The 15,693-nt window shown below is 42.5% G+C and overlaps 1 protein-coding gene across 3 annotated transcripts in view; it reads left to right on the top strand.

Annotated features, from left to right (window-relative positions):
• Positions 1-350: 350 nt before the first annotated feature.
• Positions 351-15,693, top strand: part of srbd1 (S1 RNA binding domain 1) — a 95,104-nt gene continuing 79,761 nt past the window's right edge. For 2 of the 3 annotated variants that reach the window (XM_064950271.1, XM_064950274.1), the window contains exons 1-10: positions 351-461; positions 4,938-5,005; positions 5,146-5,563; positions 5,861-6,118; positions 6,368-6,534; positions 7,498-7,615; positions 8,021-8,159; positions 8,856-8,952; positions 9,253-9,409; positions 15,113-15,216. In XM_064950271.1, the coding sequence (XP_064806343.1) occupies positions 4,938-5,005; positions 5,146-5,563; positions 5,861-6,118; positions 6,368-6,534; positions 7,498-7,615; positions 8,021-8,159; positions 8,856-8,952; positions 9,253-9,409; positions 15,113-15,216 (1,526 nt within the window). In that variant the 5' untranslated portion in view covers positions 351-461. The remainder of the gene's footprint in view (positions 462-4,937; positions 5,006-5,145; positions 5,564-5,860; positions 6,119-6,367; positions 6,535-7,497; positions 7,616-8,020; positions 8,160-8,855; positions 8,953-9,252; positions 9,410-15,112; positions 15,217-15,693) is intronic. The other variant, XM_064950272.1, reaches the window with a different exon arrangement.

Below are 15,693 nucleotides of genomic sequence, written 5' to 3' on the forward strand. Positions count from 1 at the left end.
AAATAGGTGCCTAAAAATGTTGCCTTTTCTCATGAGATATTTTGCATTCTGCATTTTAGTGTAGCTCAAAGTAATATTCTTTGGAATAATTGCCTATTATTGCCAAAATCTCAGTTGTCCAATATTTTAAGTGACTCTGGTCCTTTAAATGTGATTCAGAATAGACTACACCATTTTCATCATAGGGTGTTTTTCTCGTTGTGAGTACTAATACGCTGAAGTACATTTCCGTACAATGTTAGTTACTATAATACAACGTTTTATAAGTAGTATATTGTAAAGAGTTGATATGACTTAGTGTCCCTCTATACAAATAGATTGACGGAAGTGATCCTAAACTATGATTGGATGAGCCCTATCACGTCACGTGTTGGCGGAAGTAGCAAGAGCATCGTTTGCCAGATGTTTTGCAACATTGATGTATTGCTTAGAAGCTCTTCCAATTGAAAAACACTATCAACGTGAGTAGCTTGTTGTACTGTTTAACAAACTGCTAAACATATTTTCGTCGTCAATGCAACACTAACCAATGTTTTCATAATGTAGCTATAGGCCTAGCTAGCTACGCCGAGGGAGACAAATCACTCTGGTGACACTCGCGCCAGATTTGAATGAATGATGCTACCCGGCCGTTAGCTTAAATTAATACAAATTGTAATTTAAATGGATAGTTGCGGGACGAAGCTACCCGGCCGTAGCAGAGGTTGGGCCAGGGGTATTTTGCAGCGAAGGGCAACGTGTTCAACTACTAGTTATTTAACTGCAGGCCTCTGCAACCAATACTGTTATAATCATAGCTATTACACTAGACATGACGAACCTTTTCCACGAGAGCGGCGGAGCGTTCCATTTCCATCTTAACGGTCGTGCTATCAGAGATCCTTAGTACGTCCCTAACCCTTATTGAAGTAAAAAATGGTTAGACAAGGTTTATGGTTAGTGCATAGAGAGAGAGAGAGAGGGGGGGGGGGGGGGGGTATGGCATGAACATCTCAAGTATCCCGTATGGGGTACTAACGCTAGCTTGGAACTACCCTCTTCGAACTGGGGTGTAATCTTTACGCCGATTCTGTTGCAAAACGTTTTGGAAAAGAAACCATTCACTCCAAAAGTAAAACGAGAGTTTATATGGGACAAAATCAGGTAGGTCCCTCCCCGTTTCGTTCCGTTTGCAGTTTGATACTTAAACGGTAATTGGTTTCCGTAATCAATACACACACACACACCTGATGCTCTCCTGAAAATAAGTAGGCCTAGTATGTGGTGTTATGTTGTATAGCAGGGGTGTCAAACTCAAATACCCAGTGGGCCAAAATGTAAAACCTGAACAAAGTCACGGGCCAACATTGAACAAATTAACCTTTTAATATGGACCCAAACAAGTTTTGCTTTAACATTGAATATGGAACAAGCATCGCTTATTACCATACAATATATAATTTAATAGTGGAGACATGCAAAATCGAATTTCAAATGAAAAAACACCAATGGCATTCATTTATTAAATAAATAAAATTTAAATAAAAATTGTATGCCTCTTTTCTATTTGCAGCCTTCTGATTTAAATACCAAAATAAACTTTTTCCACTGGCTAATAATTTTACAAATAAAATGATAATAAATCAATCAACCATTCAAGCCCATGCCTTGTAGCAAGAAAAAGTGCATAAAGAAAACGTTAATAATTGCACACTGGTCTAATCTGATGTGCCCAAGCCAGATACCTGGCATCTCTTCTTGGATGCTAGTTCATCAATGTCTGGGCTCAAGCTCTGAGCTGAAGAAATCCTCAGTATCGAGCGAAGATGTTCATCAGTCAGAAAAGTTGCTCGCATAGATAAGTGCTGCCGAACATGGAGAGCATCTGAGCAGCTTGGGTGCGGTGCTGAGGCATTGTGTCATGGATGAACCGTGGAAACTGTGCGGCGCCCACAGCATCATACTTTGACTTCAGCGTGTCGTTGCACTGGAGTTCAATCAGCTCCATTTGGATGTTGGTTGGTGCATTTTCCACATCAACTGCGAAGGGATTACTAAGCAGTTCTAACTTGCATTTCTGGGCATCGAAGTCGGCAAATCGCCGGCTAAACTCAGCGGCGAGAACACTGAGTTTTTCAGCAAACTGTGCGCATGGGAACACGGCGGTAGAGATCTGCGCTTTTATGGATTGGCAGCAGGGAAAATGGCAAGGGTTTCTGATTCTCCCACAGGCACAGTTTAGTTTTGAAGGCCCTCACTGCAGCGTACATGTCTGTGATGATGCGCCCCCGCCCCTGAAGCTGCAGGTTCAGCGCATCGAGATGGCTCGAGATGTCACAGAGAAAGGCCAGCTCACACAGGAACTTTTGCTCCCGGAGCTCTGCTGTATCCTTCCCTTTGGTTTCCAGGAATTGACATATTTCCTCACGCAGCTTGAAACATCTGTTCAGTACTTTTCCTCTGCTTAGCCATCTCACCTCTGTGTGATACGGCACGTCTGCGTATTCCGAACCACACTCCTCCAGAAAAGATTTAAACTGGCGGTGATTTAGACCTTTGGCTCTTATAAAGTTAACTACCTGTGTTACTGTGGTCATAACATGTTCCATCTTTAGGGCTTTGGCACACAGTGCTTCCTGATGTATGATGCAGTGGTAAACAGTTAGCTCACCTGCACAGTTCTCTTCCCGCATCTTCTCCCGAACCATGCCCACCAGTCCACTCTTTTTACCACACATCGCTGGCGCACCATCTGTCGTTAATCCAACAAGTTTATCCCACGGCAGCTTTATTTCAGTTACACATTTGGAAACCTCCTCAAAGATTTCCTTTCCTGTGGTTGTGCCATGCATTGATTTGAATCCTAATAGCTCCTCCGTAACACACAGATTTGAGTCCACTCCACGGATGAAGACTGACAGCTGAGCAGTATCAGATGCGTCGCAGCTCTCATCCACAGCGAGGGAGAACGCAACAAAATCTTTTCCCTTTTCCATCAGCTGGTCATACAGATTGGTGGCAAGATCACATGTGCGATCAGCTACTGTGTTCCTGTTCAGGCTCACGTTTGAAAATGCTTGTTTTTTCTCTGGGCATACGAGGTCACAAACCTTCATCGTGCACTTTTTCATGAACTCTCCCTCATTAAAGGGCCGGGCTGATTTTGCGATCTCTGCTGCCACTATATAACTAGCCTTTACAGCAGCCTCGCTTTGTGATGTGGCTTTTTTAAACATATTCTGTTGTGAAACCAAGCTTCTTTTCATCTCCTCTACTTTCTGGCTCCTTTGAGTCATGTCCAGGTCCTTGTATTTGTCATGGTGTTTCGTTTCATAGTGTTGTCTAATGTTGTACTCCTTACTTACAGCCACGTTGACTCCACAAACAAGACAAACAGGTTTGTCTTTTACATATGTAAACAGATATTCTGCCTCACACTTGTCCAGAAAGCTCCTGTTTTCTGCCATTCTTTTCACCATTTTTGGAAAGGGTTAGCTCGCTGACAGTTGTAGCGTCTATGTTGCTATGACTACTGTCACAGAGGAGAGAGCGTTTCTGGGTCCTGTCCTGATTGGCGCGCGAAAACAGCAGAGCATTATGGGATTCGTAGTATTAGTGGTGAATGCGCTGTATAATACCGGCGGGCCAGCTCTAGTAGTAATTTGGTATTGTCTCGCGGGCCAAATATAATTACCCCGCGGGCCAAATTTGGCCCACGGGCCAGAGTTTGACACCCATGTTGTATAGTATACATGCTGATCATTGCTCCCCATATTGCTGATGGGGAGAGTGTGTGGGTACTTATTAAATACAGCCATCTCAGTAGGCCTAGGACTACCAGTAGGCAGTAGGCTTTTGCAAGTCCTTTTTACAGAGGTTATTGTAGGCCAAGGGCAGGAGTAGAGGCTATTTAGAAAATCTAGTTAAATGTGTATTAGCCTACATACTGTCCCAGTCAAAAGTTGAAACACCTACTCATTCAAGGGTTCTTTATTTGTACTATTATCTACATTGTAGAATAACATTGAAGACATCAAAACTATGAAATAACACATATGGAATCATGTAGCAAGCAAAAAAAGTGTTAATCAAAATATATTTGAGATTCTTCAAAGTAGCCACCCTTTGCCTTGATGACAGCTTTGCACACTCTTGGCAATCTCTCAACCAGCTTCACCTGGAATTATTTTTCAACAGTCTTGAATGAGTTCTCACATATAATGAGCACTTGTTGGCTGTTTTTCCTTCACTCTGTGGTCCAACTCATCACAAAACATCTCAATTGGGAAAGGGTTGGGTGATTGTAGAGCCCAGGTCATCTGATGCAGCACTCCATCACTCTCCTCCTTGGTCAAATAGCCCTTACGCAGCCTTGAGGTGTGTTGGGTAATTGTCCTGCTGAAAAACAAATGATAGTCCCACTAAATGCAAGCCAAATGGGGTGGCGTATCGCTGCAGAATGCTGTGGTAGCCATGCTGGTTAAGTGTGCCTTGAATTCTAAATAAATCACAGACAGTGTCACCAGCAAAGCACCCCCACACCATCACACCTCCTCCTCCATGCTTCATGGTGGGAACCACACATGCGGAGATCATCCGTTCACCTACTTTGCGTCTCACAAAGACACGCCGGTTGGAACCAAAAATCACAGATCTCCACCAGTCTAATGTCCATAACTCATGTTTCTAGGCCCAAGAAAGTCTCTTCTTATTATTGGTGTCCTTTAGTAGTGGTTTCTTTGCAGCAATTTGACCATGAAGGTCTGAGATGTGTCTGTTACTTGAACTCTGAGAAGCATTTATTTGGGCTGCAAATTCTGAGGCTGTTAACTTTAATGTACTTATCCTCTGCAGCAGAGGTAACTCTGGGTCTTCCTTTCCTGTGGCAGTCCTCATGAGAGCCAGTTTCATCATAGCGCTTGATGGTTAAAAATTAAATGTTGATTATCTCTCACCAGATGCAACGGCGAACTCGCACAGTTAAAGTCTACACGGAAAAGACAACAGATGGAGATTCCGATGAACTGTGAGTTTTATCATAAGTCAGGAATCGTGCATTGAATTCATTTGATATAAATTGTGTTGTTTTGTGTGTATTCTAAAGCTTCTATATTCACAGTTTCCCTTTTGATCAGTTTTCCATAACACAAGCCTCTGTTCCCTTAGTAGTCCACACACTCCGTCAGCGAGTGAAGATGAGATTGAAGAATGGCAGCCAGAATCCAAGGCCCCCAAGAGGCAGCAGCCAAGTGAGAAGAAACCAGCGGTGAAGAGGCAGGCTAAACCTAAAGAGCCCAAGGAATCCAAACCCAAAGCCCCACGCAAACCAGTGGAGAGGAAGCCCCGAGCTCCCAGAGCCCCTAAAGCTCCCAAACCCCCTAAAGAACCCAAACCCCCTAAAGCTCCCAAACCCCCTAAAGCTCCCAAACCCCCTAAAGAACCCAAACCCCCTAAAGCTCCCAGAGCAACAAAAGGAGGTAAAAAGCAGCAAGCTCTGTTAGAGGAAGAGGCTGGAGGAGCCAATCAGACTAACTCCATCTATGATGCAGCGGAGTCACAGCAGTCAGCCAGGGTCAAGAAGGAGGTAAGAGTCATGGAAACTCTCCACCTGTTTAGTAAGCTTTTATTACCCTAGTAACAATATTGTGTTCATTTGGTTAAACATTACTTGCTTTGCAATTGCATTAATGGAGTTGAGTGATTTTTGTTATTACAGTGGTATAGGGACTTAGTGGTACAGTGTAATACGAACTGCTCAACATGATTTCTATGAAATTACTACACATTTGGCTGTACATAATGGTAGACACCTCACTGACTGACTTCACCACTTGTTATATCAGGTAAGTGTTTATATACTCCTCCAATGGATGTCTTTCAGAGACTGTCCTTCATTGTGCCTGATGGATCGTGCAACGACAACATGTCCAGAGCAGGGGGCGGGTGGTCCGAGGGGCCGTCCTCCAGCCATCAGCCTTATGGGGGGAAGAAGGAAGAGCCTGAGGAGGACTTCGCGTTTGATGAGCCTTCTCTGAAGAGACAGAAGACCAGCAGTGCCCCTCAGGGCAGGCCCACCAGACTGCCCACCTCAGGAAGAGCCTTTGGAGAAGACCTGAACATGAACTGGGACCTTATTCAAGTAAGTCCTTTGAGTAATTCAACAACAAACCATCATTTTCAGCTCTAACCTAAATAAACTGAACAGTTGCTATACTGTTTTGCCAAACCACCAAATATGTAAATATCTGGTCTGACTGAATGGCACCCTAAAATTTTCTGCAAAATAGTTGACCATTGCAATCAATGTATGTTTCCTCATTAATGTAGTATTATTCACATGGTACTTTGATTCCTATGTGATGCAGCATTCTCCTCTGTGTGTTGTCAGTTGCTGTCTGAGAGGACAGGAGTGGAGCAATGGGTGTGTTTGAACATTTCCCAGCTCTTCAGAGAGGAGAACACCATTCCCTTTATAGTGCGCTATAGGAAAGAGATGATCAACCACATGGACGCAGATGCCGTGAGGGACGTGCAGCTGGTGCTGGAGGAGATCTAGTGAGGAACTTATTAGTGGGGTGATATACCAGTTTATTAGACTGGAATAGAAAATAATATTTAACTTGTTTATTTGACTTCACCGTAAGTAACTTAAGATAATCAAACAAATATTTCATAGAAGCCAGTGGTGTAAATTACTTAAGTAAAAATACTTGAAAGCACTACTCTAAGTCGTTTTTTGGGGTATCTGTACTTTAATATTTATAATGTTGACTACATTTACTTCACTACATTCCTAAAGAAAATATTGTACTTTTTAATCCATACATTTTCCTTGACATCCAAAAGTACTCATTACATTTTGAATGCTTAGCAGAACAGGAAAATGGGGTCATTCACACACTTATCATGAGAACATCCCTGGTCATCCCTACAACCTGTGATATGGTGGACTCACTTAACACATGCATTATTTGTAAATGATGGTCAGAGCATGCCCCTGGCTGTCTGTGAATTAAAAAAAAAACAAGAAAATGGTGCAGCCTGGATTGCTTTATATAAGGAATTTGAAAAGATTTATACTTTTACTTTTGATACTTAAGTATATTTTAGCAATTACATTTACTTTTGATACGTAAGTATATTTAAAACCAAATACTTTTAGAATTTACTATTATTTACTATTTTACTATTTTATTCGGTGACTCACTTTTACTTGAGTCATTTTGTATTAAATGTACTTTTACTCAAGTATGACAGTTGGGTACTTTTTCCACCTCTATGTCTGCATAAATAACTGTTACAACCAGTCAGTGCAATAACAGATCATCTCCGTTAGATGTCGCCAATCGAACAAGTTGGGTATTATTATAGTTGCCGATATTTTTTGTTGTTGCGTATTTCATCTGTTTTTCTGTGTGTGTGTGTGTGTGTGTGTGTGTGTGTGTGTGTGTGTGTTTCTGCATTTGTGTATGTGTGTCCATGCATGTTTTCATCTGTGTGATCCTGTGATCTTTCTAGTGGACTGGCGAAGAAGACGCAGACTATCAGTCAGACTCTTAAGAAGGAGGGAGTCCTGACTGCTGAGCTGGAACAGGCTCTGAGGAACTGCAGGACCGCTGATGAACTGGACCACGTGGTGAGTGAGAGCAGTCTACTTAGGGTTGCAAAGGGATGGAATGTTACCGGAAATTTTTTATTTACCATTAAACTACTGGAATTCTGGAAACTTTCAAGGATTTTTTGGAGTTTTCATATTTGATTTATTTAGCTGTAAAGCATAATCCTAAATATAACCCATGAACTTCATGAATACCGTTAATGTTTAATATTTTTCCATAGTTTATCAAAATTACCTATTAATTACCAACATTTCAGAAAATTCCAACTTTGGTAAATTACTGTGAGTTTTTTCAACTCCAGGTCTACTTGACCAGAACTGGACAGTGCGTGTATGTGATCTGGACCTGAACTGGAACATGTGATAACTGACTCACTGCCTGATGGAATATCCTCTCTCTGATGTGTGCTTGTACCCCTGCAGTATGCACCCTACAAGAAAGGCAGCAAGCTGAGCAAGGCCCGTCGTGCCAAGCAGCTGGGACTGGAGTCTGCTGCCCAGGCCCTGCTACAGAGTCCTCACAGTCTGGACCTGAGTGCCTGGGTCAAACCTGGGACTGAAGGTACACACATTATACTGCCAATGGTACTGAGTTCCCTGTTGGAAGATTCCCGCATTTCCTGCTTATCTACTTCTAATTGTAGGAATCTTCCAATCAGGAATTCAGGAAAACCAGGACATTTGGGGAAATCATTTTGCAACCCTAGCCCTGTGTCTCACACCTCACATTAGCCAGCTGGGCTAATCTGCAGCAACTCCAGTTCTTTGCCATTATTAGTTATCATGATTTTAAAGAATTGGTCACAAGAGGGCAGCGAAGGTCTATGAAAGGGGACCACAATGGGGATGCTTTGGCTAGATATAATTTCTCCCAACCCCCCTCCGTAAGATACGGTTGATTGCACTTCATGTGAAATTGAATGTATGGTAATTCAGTATAATGCCATTGCTTTCATATGCAGATGAAAATACATTTCCATTAGACCTATAATACTGGACATGCGCTCTCAGAATTCAGCACATAACGATGTTGATCTTTGGACACCGGGTTTGCTTTGAGTGACACAGTCAAACCTTTTACATACTGTACAGGGGAAGTATTGATGTTAGTTTCTGTTGAATAACATTTTACTGCTCAAATCTCCCAGTATGCTGTCCCACTGATACCATAGTGTTAGTGCTACAACTAGTTTATTACTGTGTTCATATCCTAATGTGAATTATATATACATCATTTCTGCATGTGTCTGCCCCACAGGTTTGTCCACTTTGGAGGAGGTGTCGACCGGAGTGGAGCAGATTTTGGCTGATATGATTGCTAAAGACGGAGAGACTCTGACCCATATTAGATCGCTGTAAGAACTTTCTCCTTCTCTCCCTCTTTGCCTTCCACACTATGTACAGAACTGTGTTCCCCACTCCATCTGTTCCCCGTCTCCAATCATTGTTTCAGCTAAACCTGCGATCTAGCTGGTAATAAGTACTCTGTGACACTTCTTGGCATCTGTGTGTGTGCATAGATATTTCCATCTTTTGAACGTTATTTACAGTGTTACGGTTATATCTCTCTCTCTCTCTCTGTGTCTCTCTCTTTCTCTCTCTCTCTGTGTGTGTCTCTCTCTCTCTTTCGGTCTCTCTGTCTGTCTCTCTCTCAGATGTGATAAAAACATGGTGACGCTCCAGTCGTCTGTGTCTAAGACAGCCCTGAAGGAGCAGCAGAAAGAGGGTCACCAGGGGAAGCCCAAAGACATTGACAAGTTCCACCTGTACTGTGACTTCACCTGCAACGTGCAGCGTATTCAACACCACCAGGTGAGTCCGAGACAGACCCCTCAGCCGGTAGCAGGGAAATGGCTTTCTCATTTCTATAACTCTAGCTCTAATCATGCATTTAGGTCAATGTCTTCAATGACAAGATGCATTATTTCCATCCATTACACACTAAACCACATTCAGTATCTAACACTGGTGAACACCTGTCCTGATGCCTATGATACATTAGTAGAACCACATAGTATTCAATGTGCTAATAGTCAACTGTTTGGACTAGGGTATGAAATGTGTACAAAGCATTTCATGTTTACGTCTCTTTGTCCACTGAGCCCCAAACTGTTTATGTAAAAATGAGTGATCTTTGAGTAATATTGTAAGATCACTGTGAGTTTAACTCTGTGGCAGTGCTTGGTATTTCCCTCGGCCCCCTCCCTGCGTGCCACTTCTGAATGCTAGTCACGTCAGGCGAGGTTAACCATGCCCCCGTCCCACTCAACCTGCCCCCCACCTTTTCCTGTGGCAGCTTGGTTACTCAGAGTTGGTCCGGGGCCACATGTCACAGTGGGTCTGTCACGGGCGCACCCTGCCCTCCTCCTTTCCTCTCGCCCCGGTCTGTGTCCCCCCAGTCATTCCCTCTCTGCTCCTCTTAACATATGTGACATGTCCCCCGCCGATGTGCCATTGGATTAGGGTCTGAGATTGACAGGCGTTCCTCCGCCGTGACAGCAGCTCACTGCCCTGAGAGACAAAAGGGAGAGAGCGAGGGAAGGAGGTAGAGAGAGAGAGAGAGAGAGAGCGATAGAGTGAATGAGTGAGTGGCAGCTGCGGATGAGTGGTGCATAGCTGCACTCATGGTGTTGGCCTTTCCATTCAGGCGCTTGTGCGTTCTAGTCAAGAGCAGCCCACTCTGCGAGCAACATTGTTAATTTTGTGACGCGGAATTGTCACTGAGTGTTAATTTCTCCAGCAGTGACCTGCTAGCTGTTGGATTCCGGCAAAAATCAACCTTTTCTTGGCGTCATGTTTAAAGGGGAAAGGTTGTTGTATGTGTTGTGACAGGAGGCATGTGTACGCACATACAGTACTCGCTGTTTAATTTAGCACATTAGGCTAACCGCAGTCAAGCAGGTGGTCAGGCAGGCAGTGTATTAAGGGTGTTAAGTTGTGGTATGTATTTATGCAGCTGGGTACAGAAGCTCCTGGAGATAACACTTTAAACTGAACACTTAGTTATAGAATTAGTTGATTCTAAATGGTGTTGTTTTAATGGGTTGAAAAAAATGCATTTCTGTTGAAACATCACTTTTTTTCAAATGGTTTATAAGCATAGGCACTAAAAGTATGATTGATCATCAATATATATACATATATTTGTGCTAACTCTATTCTTCATCCGTACTGTGAATGTATTTAGACTGATTTCTCTAATCTGAGTCAGTGGAGTTGATATTTCTAAAGACCACTGAGTTTCTATTTCCTCTGGACTTCTAGACATTGTCCTTTTGCGGGGAATTACTGTTAGCCTACACATAACCAACTACACAGTACACAACGATTCTTACAGATTGTCAAATGGCAGTTGAAGTTGTATGCCGTTTGGAATGTATTAGCCAATATCAGATTCAATTTGTCGAACATTTTAACTCTCTTGAAGTGCAGAAACAAACTGTATAATTACTTTTAATGAGTGCAGGTGCAGTGGAACGAAAATAAGTAAAAGGAGAAATCTGCATTTAACCGTCAGTATCAATTACATCGGTTTACACAGGTATTTAAGACCTGACTGAACACTCGAAGAAACACTATCACAATGATGTATTAATGTACACACACCACATTGTAGAGTAGGTGCGACTCTCTACCCTGTGCGTGCCTGGTCCTCCCTGTGATTGACAGGCGTGATGGTGGAGAGGTGAAGTGGGTACGGTCAGCAGTACTGCGGCCCTGCGTTGTGACCGGTGTGTTCCCGGGGGTGACCGATGCGTTGTGACAGGGCTGGTGTCAGGTGACCAGCTGGCCTGATTGATTGTTTAGCGTCCGCCTCACGCCACCTCACACCCAGGACCTCCAGCTGTCCCTTCCCTCCCTGCCAGGGAGGGTCAATCACAGGTTCTTGCCTGCACCACAACACTGACTACACAGAGCAACATGATCCTACTTCCTCTGCTCTCTTAGGACAGACATTTGAAAAAGTCAAGGAAATAGGTGATAATCCATTGTTCAGTGCTTCTTGCTCAGTTGCACTGTTGCTATTAAACTAAGATGCAGCTGGAGTTGCACTATTTTTCTCAGATGGTCAGGGTTAGCCCGTCGAGTCTAGTTGTAGATTTCACCGTTTTAAGTATTGATCCTAGAAATGGGCTGTACGTTGGCTTTGTGTGCCATGTTCAGAACAGAAATGGTTGCTGTCACTTGGGCTCTTTCACAAACTATACATATAACTAAATGTGATGTAACATGATTTCTAAGCATTTAGTAATTATTAGGAAGTATTTCCTCAATTACTAAATTCTTAGAAAACATGTTATATACATTTTCTGTGTTGCACATCACATTTAGTTATATGTATAGTTTGTGAGTCCATTAAGCATTATTGATTACTTCCTAATAATTACCTACAACTTACAACCACAGTTTATCTTCCCACCATAGTTTAATGTATACTAACAACAGGGCATCATAATGACAAACTCAATTTTAGCCATAGTTAGAGTGCATCAACAGTGCCTCTCCATAGCTATTAACGTCTTGCTTATACTTTGGAATATGCCATTAGGGATTTGTTTTTCTATCCACAGCTCTAATTCCCTTTGCGTCTCCAACTGGTTTCTAATCTTCTTGTCTGTGGTTGGCCTGGAGTGTAGTGGACCTAGATTTGTCTGCTTCCTCAATTATAGACCGGCTGTGATGGACAGGTGGGGAAATACATGCCTGTTCTCTGCAGTTGGACTGGCAGCTATTTGCATTACGCGCAGCCAGATGTGTGCGTGTGTGAGCTACATTTCCTTTATAACAATAGAGAAACAGGACATTTGCCATTTTTAAATTATGGTTTCATGATTATCTACAATTTCAAAAATAAACTTAGCATTAAAACAAATTGTCCAAGACTAGTCAGAGGGATCTTGTAATTTGGATGTTTTCCCCCATTATTTTATTTCAGTTAAAACATTGTTGTTTTATGAGATTACACATTTATTTGAGTGGTAATTATTTTTTGTCAAGTCACAGTTCAAATATAGGCTAAGGGAATAATGTGATTTCATTCTCTCGTTTTCGAATAATCACAGTATGTTTCATTCTTTAGCTTGGATTCCATTTAATTCAGACTTTATTGCCAATCAACAATGGATAATAAGGCATTTGTTTTAGGGCCATTACAGACTATTCCATCACGGTAAGACAATACAGTAACATAGAGATATGCAGTAGGACATTTAAAGTGAAAGATGTTGAGTCTACTGTATGGAACATTTATAGATATAGATAGAAACTGAGTGGACAAAACATTATGAGCATTACTCTTTCCACGACATAGACTGACCAGGTGAAACCAGGTTAAAGCTATGATCCCTTCTTGATGTCACCTGTTAAATTCACTTCATGAAGGGGAGGAGACAGGTTAAAGAAGGATTTTTAAGCCTTGAGACATGGATTGTGTATGTGTGCCATTCAGAGGGTGAATAGGCCAGACAAAATATTTAAGTGCCTTTGAACGGGGTACGGTAGTAGGTCCCAGGCACACCAGTTTGTGCAACCCTGCTGGATTTATCACGCTCAACAATTTTAAGAATGGTCCACTACCCAAAAGACATTCAGCCATTTCGACACAACCACGGGAAGCATTGGAGTCAACATGGACCAGAATCCCTGTGGAACGTTTTTGACACCTTGTAGAGTCCATGCCCTGATGAATTGAGGCTGTTCTGAGGGGAAAAGGGGGGTGCATCTCAATAATAGGAATGTGTTCTTAATGTTTAATATACTGTGTGTGTGTTTTTATATATATATGCAATGCTTAAATTATTTTTGGCTGCGATAATCTCAGTATTATATTGAATATTTATGATTCTAACACGATTATACAAATAATGAAAACAAGTCTTTATTCAACCCAAAACTAATATGATATTTATTTAAAACTAAATGTTTCCCTATAAAACATGGGATCAAGTTTATTTTTTCTTGAGAACACTCATTGGTGTATCGCAACCCCCATGTTGTGTGTGTTTGTTCTGAAAATGAAAAGATAAGGAGTTAAAAGTTCACCACATCGTCTTGTTTTCTTTGAGCCCTGCCTATCGCCCAGTTCAACAAGCAACACATTCACCATTCCTTACTCTTATTTAGAAAGTAAATATTGAATCTGAATCGCTCAGTCTTAAAAATAATATTCATTAATGTAGCTGACATTCCTCATATTTTTCCAATTATGATTTCATTGTTTATGAAGAACATGATATGTTGGAAATGTCTTTTTTCTTTATCTTAATAATGTAAATACTGAACTTGCATGTCCTGCAGTAGGAAAAATTGGAAGGATTGAATTTGTCAGACTGTCTGGTAACAACCTCTTAATATCTGCCAAACTCATTAAATCTCAGGCAGATGTGATGTGAGCTACATCATAGCATGGGAAATGTTTTTTTTCTGTCTAGTTCTGGCTGCGTTCTACACTTAAATGCTATCAATTTGGCTTAACAATTTGTTCCTAGTTGTGGAAAGGGTTTCTTGGAGTGTGTGATGGAGAGGAAACCATAAAGGAGTGATTGGGATGTTTCACATTACTGGGTATTATGCTACGCCCCCTTGCCATCTACATTTGTGGCGCTTGGAGTGTTGATTTCAATGGTGTTTGGTGATGGAGGTAGCTAGCCGTCCTGCCAAGCCCAGAGCGATGGAGGACGCGTGGCAGGGGGTGTCTTGTGGCCAGCGTTCAGGTAGCTGTCACAGCCATCACCTCCAACAATCTCACCCAGGTCATCCTCTTTCATGAACACTGATTCACCAACACAGACAGGACTGGGATAGATGCCTGTTCTCTGACAGAACATCTGTCTGTTTTTCTTTATGGCGTTCTCCACTGAGTTGTCCCTTAGAGAAACCCCACTCAGTGAGGAGGAATAGAGTATGTGGGGGAGGACATGAAAGTTTGTTGGATGTTTTGTCCGACTTTGTTCGATCGCACGCAAAACTTCAGATTTGATGAATATCGCATGAGAAATCACCCAGCGAACAGAAAAGCTCAAGGGGGTAACATGCCAAAAAAGGAAATATAAATTTCATCATAATTCTTGCAGCATTAATTTCTGTCTCGATCTGGCCATTAGCTGTTGTGATGTGGAGGGCGGGGGTGGATGTGGTGACTGCTTGGTGGCAGGCTGGTAGGATGTGTGGGGGGGGGGGCATTTGTCAACTTGGCTCTTCCGCATCGAATCCAGATTGATGGGCCATTTCTTCCCTTTTTCTTCAAAAGGTTTTCCTCAGAAAAGGTCAGACACTTAAAACTATTTGCTTAACAGCATGCCACCTTTCCTTCTAGCTAGATGGGGGAATTAGTGGGGGAGAGCAGGGAGGTTTTCTACAGTGTAGACTGTGTGAGCAGACTGTGTGTGTGTGTCCGTGCCAGTGTGGCGTGGGTTGGCTTTCTGTGCTGTTTTTGGAAAGTGTGTGTGAGGGGTAGGGGGCGTGGGGGTCTGTGCCGTGTGTCGCCTGTCTCAACAGGTTATGTTTTTCTTGCAGACCCTGGCCATTAACCGAGGGGAGAATCTGAAGATTCTGACAGTGAAGGTCAACATCCCTGACAGGGTGAAGAGCGACTTCTGTACGTGGTGTCTCAACGGCAGGTCGGCCCCCCCCCCCCCCACACACACACACAGACACACAGAGCCCTTGAACTTCTCTCTCCTGTACTTTCCTGCTCCCTCTCTCTGTCTGTGCCCTGTACCAGCCTGTAACGGTGGTGTCAAAACAGTGGTGGCTGTTTGCAGTCTGTCCCCCAGGTGTGAAGGGCATATGTGGGAGTCCGGTTCATGTATAGTCACACAGTTCATGTTTCTGCGTTGGTTACAGTGGCCCCTTCTAGAGCATCGTTCCCTATAACAGACACGGAAAGTAACTCAAAGCTCCATGCATTTATTAAATACCTGTGCTTTGTCTTTTAAAGCTCCTATAGCCACAGATAAAGTCGAAGTTAGCTTCTTTCTCTTTGTGTAAATAAAATATTTGTAAAATACTATGCATAACATGGTTTAGCAATAATAATTGACAATGTTTTTGGGGAAATGAACCCTCACTCACAAGTTGGATTCAATGCAGTAAAG

The sequence above is a fragment of the Oncorhynchus masou genome, chromosome 31 (genome assembly GCF_036934945.1).
Source record: "Oncorhynchus masou masou isolate Uvic2021 chromosome 31, UVic_Omas_1.1, whole genome shotgun sequence".
NCBI classification, from domain to species: Eukaryota; Metazoa; Chordata; class Actinopteri; order Salmoniformes; family Salmonidae; genus Oncorhynchus; species Oncorhynchus masou.